The 13,995-nt window shown below is 43.2% G+C and overlaps 1 protein-coding gene across 1 annotated transcript; it reads right to left on the bottom strand.

Moving 5' to 3' along the window:
• Positions 1 to 200: 200 nt before the first annotated feature.
• On the bottom strand, positions 201 to 814 carry LOC109761073 (uncharacterized). Its single transcript, XM_020319868.1, has 3 exons — positions 537 to 814; positions 318 to 486; positions 201 to 221 (listed from the first exon to the last, which is right to left on the bottom strand). Exons 1-3 carry the CDS (start codon positions 812 to 814, stop codon positions 201 to 203), a joined length of 468 nt encoding a protein of 155 aa, XP_020175457.1.
• Between the last annotated feature and the right edge of the window lie 13,181 nt (positions 815 to 13,995).

Here is a 13,995-nt window from a genome sequence, read left to right on the forward strand (position 1 = left end):
CGAAATTCTCTGAAAAAGATATATGCGGTGTAAGAAATGGTTCATCATAAGTCTTTCACCATTAGTAAAAATTCACAATTAATCTCATAAATGGCAAGTGAGAACTCTAATGGAGCAAGAGCATACATGGAAGATTCTAGACTAAACCATAAATGGATACACTTTTATTGAGTCAAGCATGATACTCTAATAGAGAAAGATCATGCATGGAAGATCCCATACTAAATAAGAAGTGTCCACATGCTTAGACAGCGGCTTACATTGAGCGAAGACTAATGATGAACAATTAACTTGGTAATGCATATGCCCAGGTGAACCTCATTGGAGTCCCCGTGCATCACATTGGGGTGAACAAACGTATCAAACCAGTCGTCTTCCATGTCCACATTGCCAGGAACGGAGCAGCTCGCCACAGTCCCATTCAGCATGAGGGAGGCGCCGAGGTCGCCCTCGTACGCCGGAGGGGCAGAAACAGTGAGCACGCACCTATACAGCGGCCTCGTGTCAGCGTCAGCGAAGTTTCCCCTACTGCACACGACAGAGACTGGCGGCGGCCTACGCGGGCCTTGCCCGTGCCCACGGCCAAGAGGAAGACGATGTCATCCTCCTGCGCGACTAGCAGGCGGCGGTGATCCTCCAGTGACTCTGGCACGATGAACAGGTAGCACGTCTCGTACTTGATGTTCACCGCGGGCCAGGAGTGAATGCCGGACGGTGCCGTGAGGTGATGCACGAGGCTCTCCGGCGAGCCCTCGAATGGCGGCGTGCACTCATGGCAGTAGCAGGGCACGTGCGCGCATCTGGACCTATGCATCACGACTGAGTGGTAGTCGACGTATGATGTCTACAACACAACCTTCTTCTTGTAGACGTTGTTGGGCCTCCAAGTGCAGAGGTTTGTAGGACAGTAGCAAATTTTCCGCAAGTGGGTGACCTAAGGTTTATCAACTCGTGGGAGGCGTAGGATGAAGATGGTCTCTCTCAAACAACCCTGCAACCAAATAACAAAGAGTCTCTTGTGTCCCCAACACACCCAATACAATGGTAAATTGTATAGGTGCACTAGTTCGGCGAAGAGATGGTGATACAAGTGCAATAGGGATAGTAGATATAGGTTTTTGTCATATGAAAATATAAAAACAGCAAGGTAACAAATAATAAAAGTGAGCATAAATGGTATTGCAATGTGTTGAAACAAGGCCTAGGGTTCATACTTTCACTAGTGCAAGTTCTCTCAACAATAATAACATAATTGGATCATATAACTATCCCTCAGCATGTACCAAAGAGTCACTCCAAAGTCACTAATAGCGGAGAACAAACGAAGAGATTATGGTAGGGTATGAAACCACCTCAAAGTTATCATTTCTGATTGATCTATTCAAGAGTCCATAGTAAAATATCACGAAGCTATTCTTTCCGTTCGATCTATCCTAGAGTTCGTACCAGAATAACACCTTAAGACACAAATCAACCAAAACCCTAATGTCACCTAGATACTCCAATGTCACCTCAAGTATCCGTGGGCATGATTATACAATATGCATCACACAATCTCAGATTCATCTATTCAACCAACACAAAGAACTTCAACGAGTGCCCCAAAGTTTCTACCGAAGAGTCAAGACAAAAATGTGTGCCAACCCCTATGCATAAGTTCACAAGGTCACTGAACCCGCAAGTTGATCACCAAAACATACATCAAGTGAATCACGTGATATCCCATTGTCACCACAGATAAGCACATGCAAGACATACATAAAGTGTTCTCAAATCCTTAAAGACTCAATCCGATAAGATTACTTCAAAGGGAAAACTCAATCCATCACAAGAGAGTAGAGGGGGAGAAACATCATAAGATCCAACTATAATAGCAAAGCTCCCGATACATCAAGATCATGCCAAATCAAGAACATGTGTGAGAGAGAGAGAGAGAGAGATCAAACATATAGCTACTGGTACATACCCTCAGCCCCGAGGGTGAACAACTCCCTCCTCGTCATGGAGAGCGCCGGGATGATGAAGATGGCCACCGGTGAGGGATCCCCCCTCCGGCAGGGTGCCAGAACAGGGTCCCGATTGGTTTTTGGTGGCTACAGAGGCTTTAGGCGGCGGAACTCCCGATCTAGGTTATGTTCTGGAAGTTTTTGGTATATATAATAGGTGTTGGCGTCGGGAACAAGTCAGGGGGGGTCCCCGAGGCGGCCATGAGGTAGGGGGGCGTGCCCCCCACCCTCGTGGGTGCCTCGAGACTCTTCTGGCCTATCTCTGATGCTCCGTGGGCTTCTTCTGGTCCAAAAACAATCTCCGTTGAATTTCAGGTCAATTGGACTTCGTTTGGTTTTTCTTTTCTGCGATACTCAAAAACAAGGAAAAAACAGAAACTGGCACTAGGCTCTAGGTTAATAGGTTAGTCCCAAAAATCATATAAAATAGCATATAAATGCATATAAAACATCCTAGATGGATAATATAATAGCATGGAACAATCAAAAATTATACATACGTTGGAGACGTATCAAGCATCCCCAAGCTTAATTCCTGCTCGTCCTCGAGTAGGTAAATTATAAAAATAAAAAATTTGATGTGGAATGCTACCTAACATATTTATCAATGTAATCTTCTTTATTGTGGAAAGAATATTCAGATGCATAAGATTCAAGACAAAAGTTTAATATTGACATAAAAATAATAATACTTCAAGCATATTAACCAAGCAATTATGTCTTATCAAAATAACATAGCCAAAGAAAGCTCATCCCTACAAAATCATATAGTTTGGCCATGCTTCATTTTCGTCACACAACAATGCTCTCATCATCCACAACCCCGATGACAAGCCAAGCAATTGTTTCATACTTTAGTATTCTCAAACCTTTTCAACTTTCACGCAATACATGAGCGTGAGCCATGGACATAGCACTATGGGTGGAATAGAATATAATGATGGGGGTTGTGTGGAGAAGACAAAAAAGGAGAAAGTCTCACATTTATGCGGCTAATCAACGGGATAGGGAGATGCCCATCAATTGATGTCAATGCAAAGAGTAGGGATTGCCATGCAACTGATGCACTAGAGCTATAAATGTATGAAAGCTCAACAAAAGAAACTAAGTGGGTGTGCATCCAACTTGCTTGCTCACGAAGACCTAGGGCATTTGAGGAAGCCCATTGTTGGAATATACAAGCGAAGTTCTATAATGAAAAATTCCCACTACTATAAGAAAGTGACAATATAAGAGACTCTCTATCATGAAGATCATGGTGCTACTTTGAAGCACAAGTGTGGAAAAAGGATAGTAGCATTGTCCCTTTTATTTCTCTTTTTTGGCCTTTCTTTTTTTTAATTGGCCTTTCCTATTTTTTTCTGGCCTTTCTTTTTTTTCTTTTTTGGGACAATGCTCTATTAATGATGATCATCACACTTCTATTTATTTACAACTCAAAGATTACAACTCGATACTAGAACAAAGTATGACTCTATATGAGTGCCTCCGGCGGTGTACCGGGATGGGCAATGAAACAAGAGTGTCATGTATGAAAAATTATGCATGGTGGCCTTGCCACAAATACGATGTCAACTACATGATCATGCAAGGCAATATGACAGTGATGAAGCGTGTCACAATAAACGGAACGGTGGAAGGTTGCATGGCAATATATCTCGGAATGGCTATGGAAATTCCATAATAGGTAGGTATGGTGGCTGTTTTGAGGAAGATATAAGGAGGCTTATGTGTGATAAAGCATATTATATCACGGGGTTTGGATGCACCGGCGAATTTTGCACCAACTCTCAAGGTGAGAAAGCGCAATGATGGAAGGTGAGAGTGTGTATAATCCAGGGACTCAACATTAGTCATAAAGAACTCACATACTTATTGCAAAAATCTACAAGTCATCAAAACCAAGCACTACGCGCATGCTCCTAGGGGGATAGATTGGTAGGAAAATACCATCGCTCATCCCCAACCGCCACTCATAAGGAAAGCAATCAAAGAACACCTCATGCTTCAAATTTGCCACACAACGTTTACCATATGTGCATGCTACGGGACTTGCAAACTCTAACACAAGTATTTCTCAAATTCACAACTACTCAACTAGCTTGACTCTAATATTACCATCTTCATATCTCAAAACAATCATCAAGTATCAAACTTCTCATAGTATTCGATACACTTTATATGAAAGTTTTTATTATATCCCTCTTGGATGCCTATCATATTAGGACTAAATTCATAACCAAAGCAAATTACCATGCTGTCTAAAGACTCTCAAAATAATATAAGTGAAGCTTTAGAGTTCATCTATTTCTTCAAAATAAAACCACCGCCGTGCTCTAAAAGAATATAAGTGAAGCACTAGAGCAAATGACAAACTACTCCGAAAGATATAAGTGAAGATCAATGAGTAGTTGAATAATTATGCAACTATGTGAAGACTCTCTAACATTTAAGAATTTAAGATCTTGGTATTTTATTCAAACAGCAAGCAAAACTAAATTAAATAGAATGACGCTCCAAGCAAAACACATATCATGTGGTGAATAAAAATATAGCTCCAAGTAAAGTTACCGATGAACGAAGACGAAAGAGGGGATGCCTTCCGGGGCATCCCCAAGCTTAGGCTCTTGGTTGTCCTTGAATATTACCTTGGGGTGCCTTGGGCATCCCCAAGCTTAGGCTCTTGCCACTCCTTATTCCATAGTCCTCGAATCTTTACCCAAAAGTTGAAAACTTCACAACACAAAACTCAACAGAAAACTCGTAAGCTCCGTTAGTATAAGAAAATAAATCACCGCTTAGGTACTGTTATGAACTCATCCTAAATTCATATTGGTGTAATATCTACTGTATTCCAACTTCTCTATGGTTCATACCCTCCGATACTACTCATAGATTCATCAAAATAAGCAAACAACACATAGAAAACAGAATCTGTCAAAAACAGAACAGTATGTAGTAATCTGTATCATTCGAATACTTCTGTAACTCCAAAAATTCTGAAATAAATTGGTGGACCTGAGGAATTTGTCTATTAATCATCTGCAAAAAGAATCAACCTAAAATCACTCTCCAGTAATAAAAATGGCAGCTAATCTCGTGAGCGCAAAGCTTTCTGTTTTTTACAGCAAGATCGCATAGACTTCACCCAAGTCTTCCCAAAGGTTCTACTTGGCACAAACACTAATTAAAACATAAAAACACATCTAAACATAAGCTAGATGAATTATTTATTACTAAACATTAGCAAAAATCAAAGAACAAAAATAAAATTGGGTTGCCTCCCAACAAGCGCTATCGTTTAACGCCCCTAGCTAGGCATGAAGATTTCAATGATGCTCACATAAAAGATAAGAATTGAAACATAAAGAGAGCATCATTAAGAATATGACTAGAATATTTAAGTCTAAACCACTTCCTATGCATAGGGATTTTGTGAGCAAACAACTTATGGGAACAATAATCAACTAGCATAGGAAGGCAAAACAAGCATAGCTTCAAGATTTTCAACACATAGAGAGGAAACTTGCTATTATTGCAATTCCTAGATGAATATATTCCTCCCTCATAATAATTTTCAGTAGCATCATGAACGGATTCAACAATATGACCATCACATAAAGCATTATTCTCATGATGCACAAGCATATAAATTTTACTACTCTCCACATAAGCAAATTTCTTCTCATGAATAGTGGGAGCAAACTCAACAAAATAACTATCATGTGAGGCATAATCCAATTGAAAATTAAAATCAAGATGACAAGTTTCATGGTTATCATTAATATTTGTAGCATACATGTCATCACAATAATCATCATAGATAGCAACTTTGTTCTCATAATCAATTGGAACCTCTTCCGAAATAGTGGAATCATCACTAAATAAAGTCATGACCTCTCCAAATCCACTTTCATAATTATCACAATAAGATTCAACATCCTCCAAAATAGTGGGATCATTACTTCCTAAAGTTGACACTCTTCCAAACCCACTTTCATCAATATAATCATCATAAATAGGAGGCATGCTATCATCATAATAAATTTGCTCATCAAAACTTGGGGGACAAAACATATCATCTTCATCAAAACATAGCATCCCCAAGATTGTGGCTGTGCATATCATTAGCATCATGGGTATTCAAAGAATTCATACTAACAACATTGCAATCATGCTCATCATTCACATATTTTATGCCAAGCATTCTATGTAATTCCTCTTCTAGTACTTGAGCACAATTTTCCTTCCCATCATTTTCACGAAAGACATTAAAAAGATGAAGCATATGAGGCACCCTTAATTCCATTTTTTTGTAGTTTTCTTTTATAGACTAAACTAGTGATAAAACAAGAAACTAAAAATATTCGATTGTAAGATCTAAAGATATACCTTCAAGCACTAACCTCCCTGGCAACGGCGCCAGAAACTGCTTGATTTCTACTACACAACCTTCTTCTTGCAGACGTTGTTGGGCCTCCAAGTGTAAAGGTTTGTAGGACAGTAGCAAATTTCCCTCAAGTGGATGACCTAAGGTTTATCAATCCGTGGGAGGCGTAGGATGAAGATGGTCTCTCTCAAACAACCCTGCAACGAAATAACAAAGAGTCTCTTGTGTCCCCAACACACCCAATACAATGGTAAATTGTATAGGTGCACTAGTTCGGCGAAGAGATGGTGATATAAGTGCAATATGGATAGTAGATATAGGTTTTTGTAATATGAAAATATAAAAACAGCAAGGTAACAAGTAATAAAAGTGAGCGTAAACGGTATTGCAATGCGTTGAAACAAGGCCTAGGGTTCATACTTTCACTAGTGCAAGTTCTCTCAACAATAATAACATAATTGGATCATATTACTATCCCTCAACATGCAACAAAGAGTCACTCCAAAGTCACTAAAGCGGAGAACAAACGAAGAGATTATGGTAGGGTACGAAACCACCTCAAAGTTATCCTTTCTGATCGATCTATTCAAGAGTCCGTAGTAAAATAGCACGAAGATATTCTTTCCATTCGATCTATCCTAGAGTTCGTACTAGAATAACACCTTAAGACACAAATCAACCAAAACCCTAATGTCACCTAGATACTCCAATGTCACCTCAAGTATCCGTGGGCATGATTATACAATATGCATCACACAATCTCAGATTCATCTATTCAACCAACACAAAGAACTTCGAAGAGTGCCCCAAAGTTTCTATCGAAGAGTGAAGACAAAAATGTGTGCCAACCCCTATGCATAAGTTCACAAGGTCACTGAACCCGCAAGTTGATCACCAAAACATACATCAAGTGAATCACGTGATATCCCATTGTCACCACAGATAAGCACATGCAAGACATACATAAAGTGTTCTCAAATCCTTAAAGACTCAATCCGATAAGATAACTTCAAAGGGAAAACTCAATGCATCACAAGAGAGTAGTGGGGGAGAAACATCATAAGATCCAACTATAATAGCAAAGCCCGCGATACATCAAGATCGTGCCAAATAAAGAACAAAAGAGAGATCAAACACATAGCTACTGGTACATACCCTCAGCCCCGAGGGTGAACTACTCCCTCCTCGTCATGGAGAGCGCCGGGATGATGAAGATGGCCACCGGTGAGGGACCCCCCCTACGTCAGGGTGCCAGAACAGGGTCCCGATTGGTTTTTGGTGGCTACAGAGGCTTGCGGCGGCGGAACTCCCAATCTAGGTTATGTTCGGAAAGTTTGGGTATATATAAGAGGTGTTGGCGTCGGGAACAAGTCAGGGGGGTCCCCGAGGCGGCCACGAGGTAGGGGGCGTGCCTAGGGGGCCAGGGCGCGCCCCCACCCTCGTGGGTGCCTCGGGACTCTTCTGGCCTATCTCCGATGCTCCGTAGGCTTCTTCTGGTCCAAAAACAATCTCCATTGAATTTCAGGTCAGTTGGACTTCGTTTGGTTTTCCTTTTCTGCGATACTCAAAAATAAGGAAAAAACAGAAATTGGCACTAGGCTCTATGTTAATAGGTTAGTCCCAGAAATCATATTAAATAGCATATAAATGCATATAAAACATCCTAGATGGATAATATAATAGCATGGAACAATAAAAAATTATAGATACGTTGGAGACGTATCAACGTACCTCTCGCAGCCAAGACTCTTGTAGATGGAGGGCACCTTGCACGCATCGATCAGGCCATCCATGAAACGAGAGTGGCTGTAGGGGACGTTGTGCCCGTCGCATGGAGCCCAGGAGTAGCACACGAAGTGGTAGATGGTGTACTCCCTCCGTTTCCTTTTACTAGTTTGCATATAATTCCAAACATCATGTAGACACGTTTGCTGACCATTCTACAACTATATTAGTATCATTGTTAGTGGTCAGCCAGTGCAAGTTCTAGCCTCGGGTGTTTTAACCTTTTTTCGTAATGATATCTGGCGATTGTTTGCCATGAGCCCAATCCTGGCGAATGCACACATAACATCAGATTTCCATCTCACAATGGCCTCTTTTTAAGCTATAGTATTTGACAAAACTACCACCCTTACACATGTACTTCGACGCGGGCGGGCGTTTGCAACTGCCATGTCTCCCAGCGAATGTTTGCTGGGGATTGATGTTAGCACCGATGGCGGTTCATAGTAATTCCACGCTCGGGCATTGAAGTTTGTAACTATTTACAATATACTACTCCTCCGGTGCTAGTAGTCCTACTCCACTATACTACTTGGGCATAGGAGTAGATACTGTAGTTTATTGTACTAGTACTGTGACCACTCAAGTTGTATGGCATCGATATGAACCTACGCTGCTGAGATGTGTCTCGTAAGTCAAGCGGCGTGTTGTTGCTACATTGTCATCATCACCTGTCCACTACCCGCAGCACATATTCACTTCTCCATCCTCATCCACACGTAATCGTCCAATCTTCCATCACTGCTAGGCGCCTCCCCCCTCTTCTGAAACCCAATCACTAACAATGGCAGAACCGAGCAGCATCCGCCGAAAGAGTGGCTGGAATTTGCTCCCCATAGAGGTAATCAAACTCATTGTTTCGTTGTGGACAATCTACCATGCCGCTCGCCGCGCGCTTGTCGGGGTTGTACCATTTGTTCAAAGCCCTCAGGCCGGAGATTTTTAAGCCAGCTCCCTGCTTGTTGATGCCGCCTGATCTTCAGAAATGGCATGTCACGCAGGATAATGATCGTAGGGTGGCGAGCATCAACCCCCTTGACTGCGATCCAATCCCCGTCACCCTCAACTACATTAACGGTATGTACTGGGTAGGCATGAACACGTCTTGGATGGTACTCGTCGACGGTCGGGGCAACTGGATGCTCGTGGAGGTGTACACCCGGTGATTTATCCCCCTTCCTTCGATTAACACTGCACTGCTTTGGCACCGTGGCCCAAAATACTCGGAATCTTACAGTAGCCAACATGATACCATGTTTGATTTGCTCAAGGTTGTAGTCTACCAAGTGCCCACAAGATCTGCAAATTATAAAGACTTCAGGCTGATTGCATTCTTCAACCGCGGTCTCGCCTATCTGACAGGTCACTGCGGTAAGTGGATAAATTTGCACGTCCATCGCAGGATCATACATCCTCCATGGCTCTCTGATGCCATTGAACACAAGGGCTTCATTTATGTCGTGGACTCCTTCTATGGCTGGACCTATTGCTGGCCTACTCCAGTCATTGCTACAAAGGGATGTTACAGCAGTATGTTACTTTCCTATGATATCATGATGGCTTGCTTATATTACTGTCAACATTTACTAAAAAATATTCATGATCATGACATGTTGTTCTTAAGATTGACTATAGTATGAGCCCTTTTTTATTTGACTCCAATTTGATATGATGTTTTAGGCCGCCTGGTATCCCTACCCTTCCTAATCCTAGAACCTTTCAAAGAAAACCGGCATGGCAGTTGCACGTGGTTCCTGGCTCGATCAGACGACGGTGAACGATTGATGATCGTTCGCACGTATCGGACGTGTTGTTTCGCGGAATACAATCATAGTCACTGCATGGTCTTTGTGTAGGATCCCAGCTTCTCTGGGCCTTTAGGAATTTTTGAATGGAGGTCGGTAAGTAGTCTCGGTACACGCTCTCCATTTCTCGAACTGAATTATCTAATTAACCAGGAGATAACCAACGCTAAGGATCATGATGGCAGCGCGGTTTCGTTCATTAGGCAAGTATCAGACTTCGACCTGCTGGCTGGATTTTCCCTCATCAGGCACCCATCTAGTTCAAGCCGTTAGCCAATCTCCACAGCTTAATAAATAACGTCTAACTGAGCCAGTTAGTTAGATGCGTATACTTGGTGTAGTAGGATCTTTATTTAGTTTGATGCATACACTTGTTCCTTTTTGGTAGCCCTTTTGTAATGCTGGCTGATGTTTGGTCTCGAAGAGAGAGTTGCATCTTTACTCTTCTGGCCTGCTTACTGCTTCTGTTGCACCCCCAACCCTAGTTGTTGCCGCTGTTTTCAATGTACAATCAGTAATATATTCCGTCTGTTGGTTGAATAAATGTGTCCTTAGAACGACATATAAACATAATTTTTTGGAAGTCGTTGCACGATCCGATCCTTTAGTGCCCCGTATGTAGCGCAAACTATTTTTTGGTACGGAACACATATTCCACTTGTTGATCACATGCAGCCGAGTGATTGAGGCCGAATAGAGGATCCCATATATAACTGGAAGGGAAGCTCTCACATGAATCCGGCCCACATACATGCTCATGGTCACCTAAACATAAACAAATAAATAAAGGTAAATCCTCATGCATAGGTTCTTTAAATTATGATTTGAAAAGTCAAATTTTAACAGGAAGATATTATTTCCTATGAGAGAGTTGTTACATTCAGTTGATATTATTCTTAGGCAAAGATAGCGACCGGTCTTTTTTCTCCCACCATTTTCTTCCTGCAACCAGCGATGTTATCGGGTCCCCACCAGGTTCTAGCCCATGCAAATTGTAGTCAACATGGTCAAAATCTAACAATTTTTAGCGGCAAGTTGTAATAAATATCAGATTTTTTCCGTACCATTTGTTTGTTTTAGGGATTGTGCTTCCCATGTATCCCGTTCGAATCCCAAGTACCACAAGTTTTTTGAGTAACCGAGTTTTTTTCCTATGATAAGTAGTTCTGGCCCATTATTTATATTTCGATAATAATGCCCAACCCAGCCCAACACATTGGCAACACGACTTTATCCCAGGGCTTCTGAATGTGCTCGGCTTCACACCTCAAGAAGAAAATTGTCTCAAAAATAAAAAAACCTCAAGCAGAAAAAGGTGCTCTGCAGCATTTTACAATAAGTTGTAGCCATATAAAATTAATTCTTACAATCTAGCATAATGAGTTTTTGGGTTTGACCGGTCCAGCCGCTAAAACCAAACCTGCACCGGCGGGAGCGCCTGCTCCCGCGTTCTAAGGCCGGTTGCGCTGCCGTGCACGCATCCCCGCCCTGTCATACCCTGAAATGCTGGCCAGGCCATCCCTCTACTCCCCCGCCATCCTATTCTTCCCCGGCGACGGCAGCCCACCCCGCACCAAAACCAGTGAACCCTCGTACTCCCCTCCACCTACGGCCACACTGCCGCATCTTCCCCGACTCCTGTTCATTCCCGCCCCGAGGCCTCGCCGTCATCCTCCACCTTGGCCGCCATCCAGCCTTGTGAACATAGTGAATCGGGAGAGGACTGTTGTGAGTATGACAATATGGACCCACCAGGTCCACTCCCGAACGGAAGCAAGTGCCTCTTTACTACTCAGATGCACCCCTCGATTTTTTTACTCTAATCCACCATGCTGATATCTGCGACCCACATCATTGTTAACGTACAATTAACGACAAAATTGCACAAGGAGCGGCTGACACATGGTATCCAGCAGCTCCAGTAGTATTTTTTTCGTTGTTTAGACGGAGCATTTGTTTTCTTGAGGATTTGTTCAGATGGAGAAGGGTATAAACTTGGTTGTGCAGTCTTTGTGGCCCGTCTAACAACATGACCATCCAATTGTTTTTTCTTTGGGAAATAGGTAGCCCACCATTTCTTTTTGAAGAAATACCCAACCTAGGCCTATTTGTTTTCTCCGGCTTACTGGGCTGCAAATCTTTCAACACGAGGAGAAATGTATTTCGGCCTGGCTAGAATATGGGTAGTAAATCTTACAAGTAATATGAAATGGGCTGCAAATTCCAAAAATATATATATAGCAAATGGGCAATTAGTTTCTTCTTTCTTTTTGGTCTTCATTGATATTTTATATTTCATTGGATTTTAACATAACATATTATTAATTTATTTTTAAATCAGTTTTAATATGGCTCCTAATTTTGGGATTAAAAATATTTCACACCCCAGCAAAAGTATGGGAATTGTAAAAAAATCGCATATTTTTAGTTCAAAAATTTAACCCTGGTACTCACGAGAAAATGGGCAGCAATCTAAAAATGGAAAATGGGATGCAATAAATTCCATATGAATTAGCAAATGGGTTGTAAATTATAAAAATAATAGCAAATGGGCTGTACACGCCACGGATTTCGTGGCTAACTTGTTTACGCAAGGCTTTGTCAAGTTATAGTCAACACACGATTCTAGGAGCAGTGACTGTTGGATGTCTATCCAACGGCCGACATGCTTCTTTAATCTCTGATCTTCCTGCAGCCGCCTAAACCAGCGCCGATGGGACTGCCTGCACCCTCTTCCCGTGGCCGGCAGTGATGCCGCGCAGCCTTCACCGGCCCACCCTACTCCCTATGCTGGCCTGGCCATCCCTCTACCCACCCGCACCTCCTGTTATTCTCCGGCAACGGCAGCCTCATGTTGCAGCCGAACCAGTCAACCTTCATACTCCCCTCAGCGTGGGCATCCACTGTTGTGTCCTCGCCGGCTCCGGGTCGTTCCATTCCTAGGCCTCATTGTCGTCCATCGTGTTGGTGCTCTAGGCATGGTGTGCTCAACGTGGTCAACATTCAACAAACGACAACATCGGAATAGGGATGTACGTGGAGAGGCTGACAGTAGGGATCCCCATGGTCCATGGCCACATGCAAGCAACTGCCTTCTTATGACGCAAAAAATGTTTCCTCCCCCTGACATCTGGGGACCACCAGCTATATCTTTGCACAGAAGGAATTGTCTCTTTATTACGCGGAAAACAAAACCATTCCTCCCCATCACAACTGGGAATCACCAGATTCGGAGGCTGGCCTATGAGCCTACTAAGTTGACGTGTATGTAGGGCTTTGTTAACTTAGTCAACAAATGATTCTAGCAGCAGTGGCCGTTGGATATTAATTGAACGGCCCTGTTGCTTCTTCAATCTCTGATCTTCTTGCAGCAGCCGCCCAAACTAGCGCCGGGGGGACCGCCTGCTCATGCCTCCCGTGGCCGGCTGTGCTGGCGCGCTGTAAGTGCATCAGGCCTCACCGCCCCACCCTACTCCCACCGCTGGTCAGGCCTTCCCTCTACTCACCCACACATGTTGTCATTCTCCGACGACGACCGACGAACCAGTAAACCCTCGTACTCCCCTCCGCGTGGGAAACAACTGTCGAGTCTTCCCCAGCTCCGTGTCGTTCCCTTCCTAGGCCGCACCGTCGTCCACTGCCTTGGTGCTCTCAGCGTAGCGTGGTCAATGTGCTCAACAAACGGCATCCAACGGAAGAGGACTGTACATGGAGAGGCTAACAGCTGGGTCCATGGCCGCACGCAAGGAAGTGCCTCCTTATTACACGCAAAATAATGATTCCTCCACCTGTAGCAGGGACCCACCGGAAGGTCCTCTGTATTTCATGAAAAATCGTTTCCCCCTGACAACTAGGACCCACTAGCTACATCTTCGCACGGAAGGGAGTGCCCCCTTACCCCTGACAGCTGGGACCCACCAGGTCGAAGCGAAGGTAGCATTATCTGTCTGGTCACGAACGCGTATGTACATAGCGGTCGATCGGTCTCTCTGCAGCGATGTACCGTGGC

The sequence above is a fragment of the Aegilops tauschii genome, chromosome 7 (genome assembly GCF_002575655.3).
Source record: "Aegilops tauschii subsp. strangulata cultivar AL8/78 chromosome 7, Aet v6.0, whole genome shotgun sequence".
Lineage (NCBI taxonomy): Eukaryota > Viridiplantae > Streptophyta > Magnoliopsida > Poales > Poaceae > Aegilops > Aegilops tauschii.